Source organism: Bufo gargarizans, chromosome 4, assembly GCF_014858855.1.
Source record: "Bufo gargarizans isolate SCDJY-AF-19 chromosome 4, ASM1485885v1, whole genome shotgun sequence".
Classification (NCBI taxonomy): Eukaryota; Metazoa; Chordata; class Amphibia; order Anura; family Bufonidae; genus Bufo; species Bufo gargarizans.
In genome coordinates, this window is record NC_058083.1 from 189,257,203 (window position 1) to 189,277,393 (window position 20,191).

Genomic DNA, 20,191 nt, shown 5'->3' on the forward strand with positions numbered 1-20,191 from the left:
GCGTTTTGTCTGAACGTGTATTCAGCACGGCAGGGGGCGTCATTACAGACAAACGCAGCCGCCTGTCTACAGCCAATGTGGACAAGCTGACGTTCATAAAAATGAACCAGGCATGGATCCCACAGGACCTGTCCGTCCCTTGTCCAGATTAGACATTAACTACCTCCCATAACCATATATTATTGGACTCCAGGGCACTTCCTCATTCAATCCTATTTTTATTTTCATTTTACCATTATATTGCGATGCTACCCAAAGTTGAATGAACCTCTCCTCTGCCTGTGTGCTAGGCCTAAATATATGCCAATGGACTGTTGCAGTGGTGGCTGACATGAAGCCTGATTCTCTGCTATGACATGCAGACTAATTCTCTGCTGACATGAAGCCAGATTGTCTGTTACGGGACCTCTCTCCTCTGCCTGGGTGCTGGGCCTAAATTTATGACAATGGACTGTTGCAGTGGTGGCTGACGTGAAGCCTGATTCTCTGCTATGACATGCAGACTGATTCTCTGCTGTCATGAAGCCAGATTGTCTGTTACGGGACCTTTCTCCTCTACCTGGGTTCTGGGCCTAAATTTATGAAAATTGACTCTTACAGTGGTGGGTGACGTGAAGCCTGATTCTCTGCTATGATATGAAGACTGATTCTCTGCTGACATGAAGCCAGATTGTCTGTTACGGGACCTTTCTCCTCTGCCTGGGTTCTGGGCCTAAATTTATGAAAATTGACTCTTACAGTGGTGGGTGACGTGAAGCCTGATTCTCTGCTATGATATGAAGACTGATTCTCTGCTGACATGAAGCCAGATTGTCTGTTACGGGACCTTTCTCCTCTGCCTGGGTTCTGGGCCTAAATTTATGAAAATTGACTCTTACAGTGGTGGGTGACGTGAAGCCTGATTCTCTGCTATGATATGAAGACTGATTCTCTGCTGACATGAAGCCAGATTGTCTGTTACGGGACCTTTCTCCTCTGCCTGGGTTCTGGGCCTAAATTTATGAAAATTGACTCTTACAGTGGTGGGTGACGTGAAGCCTGATTCTCTGCTATGATATGAAGACTGATTCTCTGCTGACATGAAGCCAGATTGTCTGTTACGGGACCTTTCTCCTCTGCCTGGGTTCTGGGCCTAAATTTATGAAAATTGACTCTTACAGTGGTGGGTGACGTGAAGCCTGATTCTCTGCTATGATATGAAGACTGATTCTCTGCTGACATGAAGCCAGATTGTCTGTTACGGGACCTTTCTCCTCTGCCTGGGTTCTGGGCCTAAATTTATGAAAATTGACTCTTACAGTGGTGGGTGACGTGAAGCCTGATTCTCTGCTATGATATGAAGACTGATTCTCTGCTGACATGAAGCCAGATTGTCTGTTACGGGACCTCTCTCCTCTGCCTGGGTGCTGGGCCTAAATATATGCCAATGGACTGTTGCAGTGGTGGCTGACGTGAAGCCTCATTCTCTGCTATGACATGCAGACTAATTCTCTGCTGACATGAAGACAGATTCTCTGTTACGGGACCTCTCTCCTCTGCCTGGGTGCCGGGGCCTAAATATCTGAGAATGGACTGTTCCAGTGGTGGCTGACGTGAAGCCTCATTCTCTGCTATGACATGCAGACTAATTCTCTGCTGACATGAAGACAGATTCTCTGTTACGGGACCTCCCTCCTCTGCCTGGGTGCTGGGCCTAAATATATGCCAATGGACTGTTGCAGTGGTGGCTGACGTGAAGCCTCATTCTCTGCTATGACATGCAGACTAATTCTCTGCTGACATGAAGACAGATTCTCTGTTACGGGACCTCCCTCCTCTGCCTGGGTGCTGGGCCTAAATATATGCCAATGGACTGTTGCAGTGGTGGCTGACGTGAAGCCTCATTCTCTGCTATGACATGCAGACTGATTCTCTGCTGACATGAAGCCAGATTCTCTGTTACGGGACCTCTCTCCTCTGCCTGTGTGTGTGCTGGGCCTAAATATATGCCAATGGACTGTTGCAGTGGTGGCTGACGTGAAGCCTCATTCTCTGCTATGACATGCAGACTGATTCTCTGCTGACATGAAGCCAGATTCTCTGTTACGGGACCTCTCTCCTCTGCCTGTGTGTGTGCTGGGCCTAAATATATGCCAATGGACTGTTGCAGTGGTGGCTGACGTGAAGCCTCATTCTCTGCTATGACATGCAGACTAATTCTCTGCTGACATGAAGACAGATTCTCTGTTACGGGACCTCCCTCCTCTGCCTGGGTGCTGGGCCTAAATATATGCCAATGGACTGTTGCAGTGGTGGCTGACGTGAAGCCTCATTCTCTGCTATGACATGCAGACTAATTCTCTGCTGACATGAAGACAGATTCTCTGTTACGGGACCTCTCTCCTCTGCCTGGGTGCCGGGGCCTAAATATCTGAGAATGGACTGTTCCAGTGGTGGGTGACGGGAAGCCAGATTCTCTGCTATGGAACCTCTCTCCAATTGATTTTGGTTAATTTTTATTTATTTAATTTTTATTTTAATTCATTTCCCTATCCACATTTGTTTGCAGGGGATTTACCTACATGTTGCTGCCTTTTGCAGCCCTCTAGCTCTTTCCTGGGCTGTTTTACAGCCTTTTTAGTGCCGAAAAGTTCGGGTCCCCATTGACTTCAATGGGGTTCGGGTTCGGGACGAAGTTCGGATCGGGTTCGGATCCCGAACCCGAACATTTCCGGGATGTTCGGCCGAACTTCTCGAACCCGAACATCCAGGTGTTCGCTCAACTCTATTAGGGACCCATCTGATGAAGCCACCTTGACGCCTGGTAGATGAGCCCTACACACGTTTGATCAAAAATGTGCGCAAAGAGCTTGTATTTTTTTCATTAATAGTAGGTATAATACCACTATTTTCCCGTTTTATTGTTTGTACAGAGAGGATGGACAGGACAGACTGTGGTAATGTGTTTCTGTGGTAACAGAGACTGCATACAAGTGCTGCTGGTCATTAGTCACATCCCCACCCTCCTCTCTGTACTTCATGTCTCCTCATGAACTCCAGTCCTACAGAGATTTAGCTGTAGAATAGATCTCATCAGCTGTATTCAGTATTATAACAAGTAGGAGAGGAGGAGGAGGCAGCTCTTTACCTTAGTGTTGTGAAGTAACTCGTCCACCTGTGCGACAGGTTTTGTGTGCACTAATAGGACGGTGGCCATTTTATTTCCCCCGATGATTGCTCCCTAGATAAAATGAGTCATTATAACTAATGAAATGTATTTAGGAATATACTTATAATATAGTAATATTAAAGTATTTTTAATAATTTTATTTTTTAAATACCCATAGAATCCATTTCCACTTTCCTGAGTGGTGGTTAAAGGCAGCCAGAACATTCTTACCTAAGTGTTATTTGGACTTAATAATGGAATGACATTCAAATTTTGAGGCACACTTTCACTTGTGTGTGAATAATCTCTAAGGGGGTCATTCAGGAACAAATATATGCCACTTTTGGCATATATCTGTCACAGATTGCGGTGCAAAGGTTATTTGTTCTGCAATCTGCGACTTTTTCCCCTTTTTCACTGCTCACGACAGGTCTAAAAAAGGGGGCATGGCGTGGGCGAGTAAAAGGGTGGACCAGCTGGCCCCTCTCATTTATCATTTTCTAAGTCTGTTTTAATGTAGAAAATGGTCTAAATATACACCAGCAAGAGAGCTGGCTTAGATTTAGACAAGTATAAAGTCTGCCTACGTTATGAACCGCCATTGCAGAAGGGACAATGGCCCAGCATCTAAATTTCCAGTCTTCATAAACGTCTACCTAAGTTTCGCTTAACCCTGAATGGTTTTAGAGAGTCATCCTTCCCTTCAAATTGGTTGCATGTATGTAAGGATAAGCTAAACAGTCCATCTGCAGTCTGGCTCACACAGGCTACGTCTATCTGCGGCAGCCAATGGTCACATGAAAAATCAGACGATGGTTCATTTGGCCTTCATCATCAATTCCCTCATTCACCAGCTACATAAATTGCTTATAAACCAGACCAATTCAGATTGTAGTGGAGAACTTCCAAACCCAAACCAGATTCCTGCACCTTCTCTTCCTAAACAAGTTAACTGCTATGGACATCTTTTTATGATTTCATTTTACTCATTGGTCTTTATTAAAATTTGTCAGCAGTTTTAACGATACATGCGGTCAAACATCATTTGAGACTATCTTTCCTGAGTTCTGTCAGGTGATATGACAGCTCATGTAGAGGGCTTATTGTGATCTCCTGACCTCATAAACACTCTATAAGCCATATTCTTATCAGTTTGCTAAGAGTTTAACTAGAATAAGTGTTTATGAGGCCAGAACATAACAGATAAGACCTTTACATAAGCCATCAGCCCGGCGCATGCGCATAAAGCAGACGCGCGATGCGATCCCGGCCAGTGAGGGTGCCGGGCGCATGCGCTGAAGATAGACGGGGACACTAGTACAGCGCTTCAGAGTAGCCGCCCAGCTCAGTGAATATTGATGAGCTGGGCGGCGCTTCAAACGGCAGTTTATGGCGAGGCTGGCTGGGCGCAAGTTGATATGAAGCACCGCCCCTTGGGCAGATTGAACAAGAGGAAAGCAGGTTATAAAACTTCATATTATTGTATTTATGAGGTGGACAGGGGCGATACTTAGATGATTCTAATACCCTTTATAAGACCTATACTGTCATATATAACCCATAATATGCTTTTTGGGCCTGTCAGTGTCCGTTTAAAGGGTCATTGTGAGCCAAGCCTTACAGAAACCCATTATTCATAACCACCCAAAGCACCACCACCCAATATATAATTTAATCTTGTGCTGTTCTGGTATCTCGATCACGAATCCCCATGTCCGTGTTTCGGCCTAGTTATACGCTACTGCGCGTTGGTTTCTCACCCTATATAATCCCGTTAGCGGACCGGGCCTCTATCAAACGAGAAGCTGGTGGCAGTCTTCCCGGGCGGAGGAAGCACTGTTTCACTGGGGCGGTAAAAAGGGTCCCTCAGCTTGTTGCCTCTGCAACACGCCAGACCTGCAGGGTATGCCGAAGTGAGGTCACAGTTATGGGCAATCGAGGGTACTCACTATATTTGAAGAACCCTGGGCAGGCGCGTGGCAGTGAAGGAGAGGTAGACACAGTTCCTCTGGGGCACGCTCTGTAGATAGGGACCAGGCCTGATGGTAGTTGAGGTGCCCTGGATGTTACAGGTATTTTGTGTGCCTGGGGCAAGGTCCCTGTGGTAATCGTGATGCCAGTTCTTTTGGCCGGTGGCACGCCGGTTGGTGGTTGGAAAGATGAAGGTACACAAGTATGCAGTGAACCAAACATAAACTTTACTGGACAATCCAACTTTGTACAGCAGGGAGTAGTATAGTCTTCAGATTACAGTTCCACAAAAAGGGGCTTATTCACAAGTAGGGCAGGCAATAGACATGCAAGTTACACTGAGGGTAAATTCCACAAGCACTCAGCAGCAGGTTGCACTTTTACACTGTCCTTTATAGAACTCCTACTCTGGCTTGATAATTCCCAAGGCCCGGATCCCTAAAAGGGTGGCTTATATCCTTGGTTACTTCCTTCCTCAGGTATTATATTGCTTGCAATGGTTCCTAAGTTCTTCTGCCTATCAGGGGCACGTGGCTTACCCTGGGACGCCTCCTCCTATCAGGTGGATAACTGTCGGTTTCTCCCAGGAGGTTGAATCCTGCAACTGGGGTATCTCTTCAGAGCTAACTTCGGCTCTCTTGTTCTTCAGGCAGGCTGGAGCTTCTCAACAGCCTCCTGGACATCACTAGCAGCCAGGGCTATCCAGCTGCATGTCAGGAGCAGGCTTACTGGCCTCTGTCTTCTCAGACTCCTGACTCTGCACTAACTCTCCCTGTCTGGGCCTGGACATTTATACTAGGGGCTCCCTATCTCCCTCTAGTGTCTGGGATGTCTAATTACACCCAACTAGGCCTGCTGCTGCATTAGACAGGGGTACATTGCATATAACAACACATTAAAACATACATTAAATGCAGAATTAAATATGACATTTCTGTTCCTTGTGAGTAGGAGTAACGCGCACACCAATTGACCCTTGTGTAGTGCCCACCCATACCTAGTGGGACACTACACCTCTCTGTGTCCATGTGGACAGGAGGAGTCTGTGAACACTGTACCAAGCTGACCTTACCTGCTCCTCAGGGACAGCGTAACATCACGCCTTGGTAACCAGTATACCGTATCTCACTGGCTCTACGTATTTGACGTCCGGCAGCAGCGAGGTGCGGTATTCGTTACATAATGAATGTGCCCAGCCATGATGTCTGATAATTTTTGATTGAACTGGGGAATGGCCTAGACCTCCTGCAGGGAAGTTTTCCTGCAGGATCCGTGCTGTCTGAATAGAGGTGTGAAATTGTACACAAGTGGCCTGCTTGGCCAGGACCTCCTGTGGAGCTCTCTGACCTCTGCTATCTTGCTGCGCTTTGAAGCAGGGCCCCCTTGTGGAGTTTTATTTCCTCTGCCCACTCCTAGAGCATATGGCAGGAATGAAATCATACTACATATTCCTCACAGTCATCATAAAAAAATCATTTTAAAGGAGCTTCTAATGTTTTGGCATGGTACAACATCTGTAGTATAGTGCCATAGAACTAGCACTGAACTATCACTGTGTCGACAGATAGGAAACACGATGCTGCATCCTGTTCTGGCCCTTCCTAGACCACAATCGGCTCTGCAGTGGATCTGTACTGTGCCACTGCACAACCTCAACCCTAGTTACAAGAGAAATCAACATTAAAAAAATAATAAATAAAAAAAAAGTAATGTTAAATGTCCCTAAAGGTCTTGTATGACCTTATGGGGACACAAAGTGTAAAAAAAAAAATGTTTTTATAAAAATTACATTTTCAGGTGTAAAAAAGTGCCCTTTTCCCATAATCAAGTCATAAAAAAATAGAAAAAATAGACATATTTGGTATTGCAAAATTATGCTGAGCTATTTTTAGTCACCTCACTTCTCAAAAAACATATCAAACGATCAAAAAGTCATATGTACCCCAAAATGGTACCGATGAAAACGTAAAAAAAGAGCCCTCACACAAGACCATTGTAATATAAAAAAATATGGCTCTAAGAAAATGGTGTTACAAATTTTATTTTTTTTCAAAAGTACTCTTATTGTGTCTGGGGACAAAACAGCTTTTTTTGTGCCCTTGGCCTCCCAAAAACATAATATCAAGTCAGCAAAAAGTCTTATGTACCCCCAAATAGTACCAATAAAAATACAGTCTGTCCTGCAAATGGCAAGTCCTTAGACATCTATATTGGCAGAAAAATAAAAATGTTATGGATGTTAGCATATGGTGATGCAAAATACAAAATATTTTTAATAAAAAGTGATTTTATTATGCAAAATAGTAAAACATGAAAAAAACTATACCTCTTTGGCATCGCCATAATCATATCAACCTGCAGAATAAAGTTATCATATCATATGTATCACATAGTGAACCTCATAAAAAATAAAAGTAATAAATTAAAGTAAAAAACATTGACAATATTTACATTTTTGCCCACCTCACCTTCCAAAAAATGAGATAAAAAAAAAAATCAGGAAGCCAAATGTACCCCAAAATAGTGCCAATAAAAACAACAGCTTGTCCAGCCAAAATAAGCACCCACACAGCTCAGTCAACAAAAAAAATAAAAAAGGTATGGCTCTTAACCTCTTCCCGTCACACTAACGCCGATCGTCATCTCGGCGCGCTGTTTGGAAGTTATACTACAGCCTGCCAGCGATGATCATTCGCTGGCAGGCTGTAGATGCTAAAATAATCGCATCAGAAAGGTATATCAGACGCTGTTTTGTTAACAGCGTCTGCTATACCTGCTACCTGGTCCTCTGGTGGTCCCTTTTGCTTGGATCGACCACCAGAGGACACAGGCAGCTCTGTAAGTAGCACCAATCACCACACTACACTACACCCCCTGTCACTTATTAACCCCTTATTAACCCCTGATCACCCCATATAGACTCCCTGATCACCCCCTGTCATTGATCACCCCCCTGTAAGGCTCCATTCAGACCTCCGTATGCTTTTTGCGGATCCACGGATCCGCAAAACACGGACACCAGCAATGTGCTTTCCGCATTTTGCGGATCCGCACATTGCCAGAACTATATAGAAAATGCCTTTTCTTGTCCGCAATTGCGGACAAGAATAGGACATGTTCTATATTTTGACGGAACGGAAGTGCGGACCCGGAAGTGCAGATCCGCAATTCGGGATCCGAGTGGGACAAAGTCTGTCCCAATAGAAATGAATGGGCCCGCAATTCCGTTCCGCAAAAACATTGTAAAATCGCTGCGGTGCTACAAAGATCACTTTTGAGGGGCATGGCGAGTTCATAGAATATATTTTTTTTTTGCCACAAGTTAGCGGAAATATTATTATTATTTTTTTATTTTTTTATTACAAAGTCTCATATTCCACTAACTTGTGACAAAAAATAAAATCTTACATGAACTCACCATACCCCTCACGGAATCCAAATGCGTAAAAATGCCCTGTGAAATATTAAAGGTACTCATTGGAATTTGGGCCCCTTTGCGCATCTTGGCTGCAAATAAGTGTCACACGTGGTATCGCTGTACTCAGGGGAAATAGGGCAATGTGTTTTGGGGTGTATTTTTACATTTTGGAAAGAAGACACCCCAAGGTATTCTGTGAGGGGCATGGCGAGTTCATGTAAAATTTTATTTTTTGTCACAAGTTAGTGGAATATGAGACTTTGTAAGAAAAAAAAAAAACATTTTCCACTAACTTGTGCCCAAAAAAAAATAATTCTATGAACTCGCCATGCCCCTCACGGAATACCTTGGGGTGTCTTCTTTCCAAAATGGGGTCACTTGTTGGGAATTTATACTGCCCTGGCATTTTAGGGGCCCTAAAGCGTGAGAAGTAGTTTGGAATCCAAATGCGTAAAAATGCCCTGTAAAATCCTGAAAGTATTTATTGGAATTTGGGCTCCTTTTAGGCACCTAGGCTGCAAATAGGTGTCACACATGTGGTATCGCCGTACTCAGAAGAAGTAGGGCAATGTGTTTTGGGGTGTATTTTTACATATACCCATACTGTGTGTGAGAAATATCTCTGTAAATGACAACTTTTAAAATTTTGTTATACAATGTTGTCAATTTACAGAGATATTTCTCTCACCCAGCATGGGTATATGTAAAAATACACCCCAAAACACATTGCCCTACTTCTTTTGAATACGGCGATACCACATGTGTAACACTTTTTTGCAGCCTAGGTGCGTAAAGGGGCCGCAAGTCCAACGAGTACCTTTAAGCTTTAGGGTTGCTCACAATTTAGCCCCGCCCAAAATGCCAGAACAGTAAACACACCCCACAAATGACCCATTTCGGAAAGTAGACACCCCAAGGTATTCACTGAGGGGCATAGTGAGTCCGTGGAAGATTTAATTTTTTTTGCCAGAAGTTAGCAGAAATGGAAACTTTATATATTTTTTTTTCCTCAGAAAGTGTCATTTTCCACTAACTTGTGAAAAAAATTAAAGCATACATGAACTCACCATGCCCCTCCGTGAATACTTTGGGGTGTCTTCTTTCTAAAATGGGGTCATTTGGGGGATATTTATACTATCCTGGCATTCTAGCACCTCAAGAAACATGACAGGTCCTCAGAGAGTCAGAGCTGCTTCAAAATCCGGAAATTCACATTTTTGTACCATAGTTTGTAAATGCTATAACTTTTGCGCAAACCAATAAATATACAGTACAGACCAAAAGTTTGGACACACCTTCTCATTCAAAGAGTTTTCTTTATTTTCATGACTATGAAAATTGTAGATTCACACTGAAGGCATCAAAACTATGAATTAACACATGTGGAATTATATACATAACAAAAAAGTGTGAAACAACTGAAAATATGTCATATTCTAGGTTCTTCAAAGTAGCCACCTTTTGCTTTGATTACTGCTTTGCACACTCTTGGCATTCTCTTGATGAGCTTCAAGAGGTAGTCACCTGAAATGGTTTTCACTTCACAGGTGTGCCCTGTCAGGTTTAATAAGTGGGATTTCTTGCCTTATAAATGGGGTTGGGACCATCAGTTGCGTTGTGGAGAACTCAGGTGGATACACAGCTGATAGTCCTACTGAATAGACTGTTAGAATTTGTATTATGGCAAGAAAAAAGCAGCTAAGTAAAGAAAAACAAGTGGCTATCATTACTTTAAGAAATGAAGGTCAGTCAGTCCGAAAAATTGGGAAAACTTTGAAAGTGTCCCCAAGTGCAGTCACAAAAACCATCAAGCGCTACAAAGAAACTGGCTCACATGCGGACCGCCCCAGGAAAGGAAGACCAAGATTCACCTCTGCTATGGAGGATACGTTCACCCAAATCACCAGCCACAGAAATCGCAGGTTAACAGCAGCTCAGATTAGAGACCAGGTCAATCAGGCCTTCATGGTAGAATATCGGCTAGGAAACAACTGCTAAGGACAGGCAACAAGCAGAAGAGACTTGTTTGGGCTAAAGAACACAAGGAATGGACATTAGACCAGTGGAAATCTGTGCTTTGGTCTGATGAGTCCAAATTTGAGATCTTTGGTTCCAACCACCGTGTCTTTGTGCGACGCAGAAAAGGTGAACGGATGGACTCTACATGCCTGGTTCCCACCGTGAAGCATGGAGGAGGAGGTGTGATGGTTCTGGGGATGCTTTGCTGGTGACACTGTTGGGGATTTATTCAAAATTGAAGGCATACTGAACCAGCATGGCTACCACAGCATCTTGCAGCGGCATGCTATTCCATCCGGTTTGCGTTTAGTTGGACCATCATTTCTTTTTCAACAGGACAATGATCCCAAACACACCTCCAGGCTGTGTAAGGGCTATTTGACCATGAAGGAGAGTGATGGGGTGCTGCGCCAGATGACCTAGCCTCCACAGTCATCAGACCTGAACCCAATCGAGATGGTTTGGGGTGAGCTGGACCGCAGAGTGAAGGCAAAAGGGCCAACCAGTGCTAAGCATCTCTGGGAACTCCTTCAAGACTGTTGGAGGACCATTTCAGGTGACTTCCTCTTGAAGCTCATCAAGAGAATGCCAAGAGTGTGCAAAGCAGTAATCAAAGCAAAAGGTGGCTACTTTGAAGAACCTAGAATATGACATATTTTCAGTTGTTTCACACTTTTTTGTTATGTATATAATTCGACATGTGTTAATTCATAGTTTTGATGCCTTCAGTGTGAATCTACAATTTTCATAGTCATGAAAATAAAGAAAACTCTTTGAATGAGAAGGTGTGTCCAAACTTTTGGTCTGTACTGTACACTTATTGGATTTTTTTTTATCAAAGACATGTAGCACAATAAATTCTGACACAAACTTGTATAGAAATGTAATTATATTTGAACAATTTAACCAGAGAAAGTTAAAAATACACTTTTTTTGAGAAAATTGTGACCTATTTTAATTAATATCAGAAAAACAAAAAATCTCAGCAGCAATCAAATACCACCAAAAGAAAGCTGTATTTGTGAGAAGAAAAGGAGGTAAAATTCATTTGGGTGCCAAGTTGCATGACCGAGCAATAAACCGTTAAAGTTGTGAAGTGCCGATTTGTAAAAAAAAAGGGCCTGGTCACTAGGGGGGTATAAACCTGTGGTCCTTAAGTGGTTAAAAAACTTTAAGCAATTTCATTTCATGCAGCTCCTTCCCTTCTGAACCCTGGCATATCCCCAAACTGCAGTTTTAGACCACATATCGGGTGTTTCTGTATTCAGTAGAAAATGGGATGCAAATTGTGGGGTGATTTTCTCCTGTTATCTCTTGTGAAAAAGAAAGTTTGGGCCCATTTTCTTGTAAAAAAAAATGTCATTTTTTTTATTTTCACAGAGTCTTATAAATTCTATGAAGCGCTTGTTGGGTCAAAGTACTTACTACGCCCCTTAAAAATTCCTTGGGTGGTGTAGTTTCCAAAATGTGGTCACTTTTTGGGGGTTCCCACTTTATGGGTACCTCAGAGTCAACATGGTTAGGATAACATGATGCCCAAAGACCATTCGAGCATAATCTCCAGTCAAAAAACCATATGGCACTCCTTGGCTTCTGAGCACTGTTATGTGCCCATATAGCAGTTTATGACCAGATATGGAATTTTTTATATGGAATTTTTCTGTAAAATACAGAATCAGGGTAATAAATGTTGAGGTTTGTTTTGCTGTTAACCCTTGATGTGTTACAGGAATAAATGGATTATCTGCAAAAAAAGTGAAATTTAAAAATTTTGCTTTAATTCCTGTGGAGTAACAATTCTAAAATTAGTTTTGAACTACACTTGAGGGGTGTAGTTCAATTATGGGTGGTTTCTATTATGTATGCTCCTCAAAGTGACTTCAAAACTGAATAGATTTTGGAAATTTTCTTGAGAATTAAAAAAAATGCTTCTAAAATTCTAAGGCCCCTTGCAGACGAGTGTGCCGGATTCAGTCCGGATGCTTTGCGGGCGGGTTCAGGGAAACCTGCGAGAGTTTGCACGCAATTGCGTCGCGTTGTTCAGTTTTTTCTGCACGAGTGCAAAGCATTTTGCACGCGTGTGATGAAAGACTGAATGTTGGTACCCAGACCCGAACCCGGACTTCTTCACTGAAGTTCGAGTTTTGGTTCGGTGTTCTGTAGATTTTAATATTTTCCATTATAACGTGGTTATAATGGAAAATAATAGCATTCTTTAATACAGAATGGTAAGTAAAATGTCCATTGAGGGTTAAAAAATTACTCACCTCATTCAAATCACCTCCCTTTCCCCCAAATAAAAAACACCCATACTATAAAAATATTTTCCCCATATGGCAAACTGCAAAACGGAATAAAAAGTGGCCAATTCAGTTTTAGGGGTTAGAATATGATGATGAAAAAATAAAACAGATTTTTTTCCAAGGTATTTACTATTTTATCAGTATCAAAACGCAAGAAAAACACCGGATTCATTTTGACCAGCAGAATGAAAGTAACTGGTTCGTTTTAGAACACATCAAACGTTGTTAATAAAAACCCTGTAAAACTGTGGTAGAATAGCTTTTTTTTTTTTTTTACAGAGGATAGGTCATCAGTAAAAAAATTCTCAGAAAATTCTTTTAAATCTCACCGATCAAGTGCGTGTCATGATTCATTTGGAGTCTTTCATTTATTAGAGACAACAAGCAGGCCCGGTGCTGTAAAGAGCCAGACCAAGCGGCCACCTTAGGGCGCTGAGAAGGGGGGGCGGAAAAATATAACTTTTTTTTTTTTTTCATTAATCACTTGCATGCCGCCGGCCTCCTGCGGCTGTTCTCCTCTGTGTGGTGGTCCTCATATCTTCTCTCTGGGCTCCCGAGTCCTGACAAGTTGTTTGAGGACCTTTCCCACTCTGCCAATCAGTGGCCGCAGCTGTGTCACGTGTCAGGACAGCGATTTCCTGCTGAGCCAATCACTGGTCTGACACATGACACAGCTGAGAGGGAAAGGTCCACAAAGTCTTGTCGGGAGCACACAGAGAAGATACCAGGACCACACAGAGGAGAAGGGGAGCTGCTGCAGACGACCAGGGCCAGGTGAGGAGCATAATGTTTATTTTTACACAACATTAATAGAGGGGGAAAATGTGACATGGAGGGGGTTGAAATGTGCCATGGAGGGGGTTGAAATGTGCCATGGAGGGGGAGAAATGTGACATTGGGGGAAAAATGTGACACAAAGGGGTGATGTAAAAAGCAGGGGGTGATGTGACATGGAGGGGGAGAAATGTGACATGCAGGGGGAGAAATGTCACATTTCTCCCCCCTCCATGTCACATTTCTCATCCCCCTCCATGTCACATTTTTCATCCCCCTCCATGTCACATTTTTCAACCCCCTCCATGTCACAATTCTCCCCCCTCCATGTCACAATTCTCCCCCCTCCATGTCACATTTCTCCCCCCTCTATGTCACATTTCTCATTCTCATCCCCTTCCATGTCACATTTCTCATCCCCTTCCATGTCACATTTCTCATCCCCCTCCATGTCACATCACGCCCTCCTTTTTACATCACCCCACCGAGTTGTGGGGGGGGGGGGGGGGGGGCGCAAAAATGTAACTTTGCTTGTGTGTGCAAAAATCCTTGCACCGGCCCTGACAACAAGAAAAGAATGAGTGGTGATGTGGTAATTTGTACCAACCCCTTTCAGTATGTCTAATGCCCCCTCATGTGGAGAACATAGACAGCACAGAACCGTGATTCACTGACATGTGAACAAGCCCTTACAGTATTTTGTGATAGTACATTAGTAAAATATAAAGCTGCAACTATATAAAGGATCAAAAGAATATGAAATAATACAACTTACTGCATCCTTGTCTGCACGGTACACGCAATCATCAAGATTTACATCAGCTTGTGTTCTCAAACACTCAGTTTCCTTTATGATTAATTCCAAGAAATACGATGGTCCAAACACGAACTAGAAAAGAAAAAAAATGACTACATTATATAAAAAGCAGTCATAATGGAGTTGTCCTTTATTCTTTATTGTCTATTGTGTTTTTGTTTTCTTTCTATTGAGCAGTAAGCTATATGTATGTATGTATGTATTTATGCTCAACGCTGTTTCTTTCATGTATACTGTTATGGATTTACTGTATCATACTAGTAAGATAAGGTCCATTGACAGTTACTATCGTCTCTCTTTTTCTATACCAAGCTGGTAAGGAAACTAAAGATACAACCAGAGCACTCGCCATCATTTTTATAATTGGGAATGCTTCTGGTTTCAATTTAAGGCTAGTTATACATTAGCATAGCCAAATACTACAAGCACCAGTTTTTGTTGGGCAGAATGCTGGCACTAGTAACATGGTATATAAGGACGAAAAAAGACATTTGTCCATCCAGTTCAGCCTGTTATCCTGCAAGTTGATCCAGAGGAAGGCAAAAAAAATAAAACTGTGAGGTAGAAGCCAATTTTCCCCACTTAAGGGGAAAAAAATTCCTGCCCGACTCCAATCAGGCAATCAGAATAACTCCCTGGATCAACGACCCCTCTCTAGTAGCTATAACCTGTAATATTATTACACTCCAGAAATTCATCCAAGCCCCTCTTGAATTCACCATCACCACCTCCTCAGGTAGAGAGTTGGTGATGGTGGCAAAAGTTATTTTAGTCAGACATTGGGGTTCTGTTTCTCCACCCCCGATAAATGAATGGATCCTTTACCTTCAACAAATCAAAGTGTATGAGGACATGGAAAGGAAACAGAGAGCGGCACGTAAGACTGTTTAGACATAGCTACTGGTGAAACGGTGCTGGTTTTTACTGGAGCTGGTATTGACGACAGCCAATAGGGGTGGAAGGGACGGGTGCTTATAGTTATATTATTTGTAGTAAGTATGAATTTGCAGCCTTATTTATAATCTCTGTAGGACTCTGCTATTCGTTTATAGGATAGCTGTCTATTTTTGTATAGTGGCTTCTTTGTACTGGCTGTTTTTTCTATTATAATGTGTGTTGTTTTCTATTATGAAAAAAAAATAAAAATCATCCAAGCCCCTCTTGAACTCTTTTAGTGAATTTGCCATCACCACCTCCTGAGGCAGAGAGTTCCATAGTCTCACTGCTCTTACCGTAAAGAATCCTCTTCTATGTTTGTGTACAAACCTTATTTCCTCCAGACGCAGAGGATGTCCCCTCGTCACAGTCCTGGGGATAAATAGATGATGGGAGAGATCTCTGTACTGACCCCTGATATATTTATACATAGTAATTACATCTCCCCTCAGTTGTCTTTTTTCTGAAGTGAATACCCCAATGTTGATAATCTTTCAGGGTACTGTAGTCCCCCCATTCCAGTTATTACTTTAGTTACCTTCCTCTGAACCCTCTCCAGCTCTGCTATGTCCGCCTTGTGCACAGGAGACCATAACTGTACACAGTACTCCATGTGTGGTCTGACTAGTGATTTGTAAAGTGGTAGGACTATGTTCTCATCATGGGCATCTATGCCCCTTTTGATGCAATCCATTATCTTATTGGCCTTGGCAGCAGCTGCCTGACACTGGTTTTTACAGCTTAGTTTGCTGTTCACTAAAATTCCTAAGTCCCTTTCCATGTCAGTGTTACCCAGTGTTTTACTATTTAGGCTGGTTTCACACGGGCGTTGCGGGAAAAGATGCGGGTGCGTTGCGGGAACATGCACAATTTTTCCGCGCTAGTGCAAAACATTGTAATGCGTTTTGCACGCGCGTGAGAAAAATTGGAATGTTTGGTACCCAAACCCGAACTTCTTTACAGAAGTTCGGGTTTGGGTTAGGTGTTCTGTAGATTGTATTATTTTTCCTTATAACATGGTTATAAGGGAAAATAATAGCATTCTGAATACAGAATGCATAGTACAATAGGGCTGGAGGGGTTAAAAAAAAAAATAATAATAATAATTTAGCTCACCTTAATCCACTTGCACGCGCAGCCGGCATCTCTTCTGTCTTCTTCTTTGCTGTGCACAGGAATAGGACCTTTGATGACATCACTGTGCTCATCACATGGTCCAATCACATGGTTAATCACCATGGTGAGGGACCATGTGATTGGATCATGTGACGTCACCACAGGTCCTTAGCCGGCAGCTCAACATTACAGAAGAATACAGAGATCCGCAACTACGCGATCAAGTGGACTGGGTGAGTTAATTTTTTTTTTTCATTTTTAACCCCTCCATCACTATTTTACTTTGCATTCTGTATTCAGAATGCTATTATTTTCCCTTATAACCATGTTATAAGGGAAAATAATACAGATCAGGTCCCCAGCCCGATCATCACCTAGCAACCATGCGTGAAAATCGCACCGCTTCCGCACTTGCTTGCGGATGCTTGCGATTTTCACGCAGCCCCATTCACTTCTATGGGGCCTGCGTTGTGTGAAAAACACAGAATATAGAGCATGCTGCGATTTTCACGCAACGCACAAGTGATGCGTGAAAATCACAGCTTATGTGCACAGCCCCATAGAAATGAATGGGTCAGGATTCAGTGCGGGTGCAATGCGTTCAACTCACGCATTGCACCCGCGCGGAATATTCGCCTGTGTGAAAGGGGCCTTAGTATGTACGGGTGACTTGCATTATTTCTTCCCATGTGCATAACCTTACATTTGTCAGTGTTAAACCTCATCTGCCACTTCTCTGCCCAAGCCTCCAATCTATCCAGATCCCTCTGTAGTAGTATACTGTCCTCGTCCGTGTCAATTACTTTGCACAGTTTAGTGTCATCTGCAAAAATTGATATTTTACTGTGCAAGCCTTCTACATGGTCATTAATAAATATATTGAAGAGAATAGGGCCCAATACTGACCCCTGAGGTACTCCACTAGTGACAGTGATCCAATGTGAGTGTGTACCATTAATAACCACCCTCTGTTTTCTGAGTGTGTACCATTAATAATCACCCTCTGTTTTCTATCATTGAGCCAGTTACTTACCCACATACAGACATTTTCTCCCAGTCCGAGCATTCTCATTTTATATACTAACCTTTTATGCGGTACAGTGTCAAATGCTTTGGAGAAGTCCAGATATACGACATCCATTGATTCGCCGTGGTCAAGTCTAGAACTTACCTCTTCATAGAAACTGATTAAATTTGTTTGACATGACTGATCCCTAATGAAGCCATGCTGATATGGCGTTATTTTTTTATTTTCATTGAGGTTTTCGAAAATACAATTTCTTAGAAAACATTGGCTTATAGTTTCCGGGCTCTGTATTTGGACCCTTTTTGAATATTGGCGCTACATTTGCTATGCGCCAATCCTGTGGAACATTCCCTGTCACTACTGCTGGAAAATGACCGAATTCCCGTTGGGTCCCATTATAGTCTATGGGTTTTGGTGGTGCTCCAGCCTTTTCCAGCTATGCTGGATACAATTAACTGTGGCAGGCAATTCCTCTGTTGAAACAGTCTGCCGGAAGATTTGTGAAAATATCCTAAGTAGATCGAAAATTCTGTGCTGATAATTTTATATCTTAATAGGGGACCTAAGGTTTCTAATACAGACGTCCAAATCAGTAAGCTGCTCCTGAGCTGTAGAAATGTATGTTCTATAAGCAACTCCCAGTGACTGTAGGTAGACATATTTATGTCTTTAGGCAGTGTGCTATTAAAAAATGTAGACTTTTTTGTTAAACATTTTTTTTCCGAATTTTTCATGATTTTTGTTTAAAAATATCTAAACATGCAGTTTACACACTGGCCACTAGGCCTAATCTCGAAACTTCCTCCTCTTAATGCAGGTAACTTTTCAGTATCTATTGCGTTATCATCACAGGCAGGATTAGAATGACAGATCACCTTAGTATAGATAACACAGGATCCGCCATTCACAACAAGTGAGATCACAGCTTATCACATTCCTGTCACATGCCTAGAAAATTCTCCCATAGAAGTCAGTGAGAGCAGCTCTAGTCTATGTGTGTCTATGGCCCATGTGGCTGTTCTCAAACAGGAAGTCTTGACATATTTTATGCCTTGTAGCCAGTGTGAAAACTGCAGGATTATAGGAATATTTTAAAATATAGATAGGGACAGGGAAAAAATGTTATACCAAAAATTCTAAATAAATAAGTTTAACATAAAAACTTGATTTGGCCATGTAAAGGGAACCAAGGGATTTGGAGCACTGGTATACTTAGCACTAAATGAGCTCTAAATTTTGGACCTAAAAATGTCATAGAAGTCAGGGGCCTTGTAAACCCCCCCCCCCCCCCCCCCAAAGCCTGCACTTACATTAAATGCTGCTTCTGTAGTGTACGGGAGAGTAATACCCCGTCACTACAGAAGGGTCACTTGGGTGTTGTCGTTCCCCCTTTAAGGGGAGGTTGGTAAAAACATCTTGTAATGTCATGCTATGTATTTTCCTGTTACTGTGAAACGTGCTTATGCAGGCCGGCTAGGGTGTCATTCCAGCTCTGAGTCACTAGAGGGAGCTAGGGAACCCTAGGTTATATAAGGCCCAGTCAGGAAGTAGTAGCAGGGAGTGGAGAGACAGACAGTGGGAGCAGAGGTCAGAGATGATCCTGTGTCTGAGTGGAAGCCAGGCTATGGGCCTGTGAGAGCAAAGCAGGCCCCAAGCCTGCCGGCTAGGAGAGGGTAGTAAAGGCCCTGTAACCGGGTTCCGGATCCAAGGAAAAGGTTCCCCTCCTGAGTCACCATCCGTTCAGCTGAAGCAGCATAAGTGAGCCACAAGCCAAGACACAGATTACCACAGAGGCCGATCAGATAAAGCGAGAGGTACTCAAGATAACAGAGGAGGTACGAGATAAGGACAGCTTCAAGGGTACGCCAGATAAAGGGCATTAGACCTTGGAGAAATTCACATATAGCGGGACCAGACAGGAATAGTGTGCAAGCCGCCTGTACTGCATCTCCTGTAATTAACACTCTGTATAATTCATCGCTAAGACCGGCCTTTCTGTAATGTCAAGAACCATCTGTATTCGTCTGAAACCAACCGTCTTTTATGGAACTGTGCACTACCAGTGTCCGTGTATTATCCTGACTGATATTCAGTAAAAGTTCCAGTTTTTGTTGGCTATCTTGTGCTTGCTTCATTTGTCCACCATACTTTACACGGCGTGTCACCGTTTAATTGACACTGGCGTCACGAACTCTTTAACTACCTGCCTGTTCCAGTGTTTGCCCCAATTGAAGACGACAGTGGATCCCAGGTTAGTGGTCAATCTGCACTACAAAGCCCAGCCTACACTACTGACCCCCTGGGACACTGCACTTCTAGCAGAACCAGTAAGATCACAATCCCCTGCAATACAGTAGTATTGCAGTGTATTGTACAAGCAATCAGAATATGCCAACACAAAGCATTACTTTTAAAGTTTTAAAGTAGTGATATATACCAAAAACTATTGAATGTATATTATTATCACTGTTATTACTGTAAACCTACTGACCAGAAGATTAAATAGCATCTGTCTGCAGATTTGTGCCTTTCAAACTGGCTGACCTGTTCCATGTGCACTTGGCAGCTGAAGGCATCTGTGTTGGTCCCATGTCCCATATGTGCCCGCATTTCTGAGAAAAATGATGTTTCAATATATGCAAATGGGCCTCTAGGAGCAATG

At 42.8% G+C, this 20,191-nt stretch overlaps 1 protein-coding gene across 2 annotated transcripts in view; it reads right to left on the reverse strand.

Moving 5' to 3' along the window:
• LOC122936229 (fetuin-B-like) overlaps nucleotides 1-20,191 on the reverse strand; it is a 48,396-nt gene that overhangs the window by 13,137 nt on the left and 15,068 nt on the right. Inside the window, exons 5-6 of one of the 2 annotated variants that reach the window (XM_044292324.1) lie at nucleotides 14,409-14,522; nucleotides 7,446-7,474 (exon numbers count right to left, since the gene is read on the reverse strand). In XM_044292324.1, the coding sequence (XP_044148259.1) occupies nucleotides 7,446-7,474; nucleotides 14,409-14,522 (143 nt within the window). The remainder of the gene's footprint in view (nucleotides 1-7,445; nucleotides 7,475-14,408; nucleotides 14,523-20,191) is intronic. The other variant, XM_044292323.1, reaches the window with a different exon arrangement.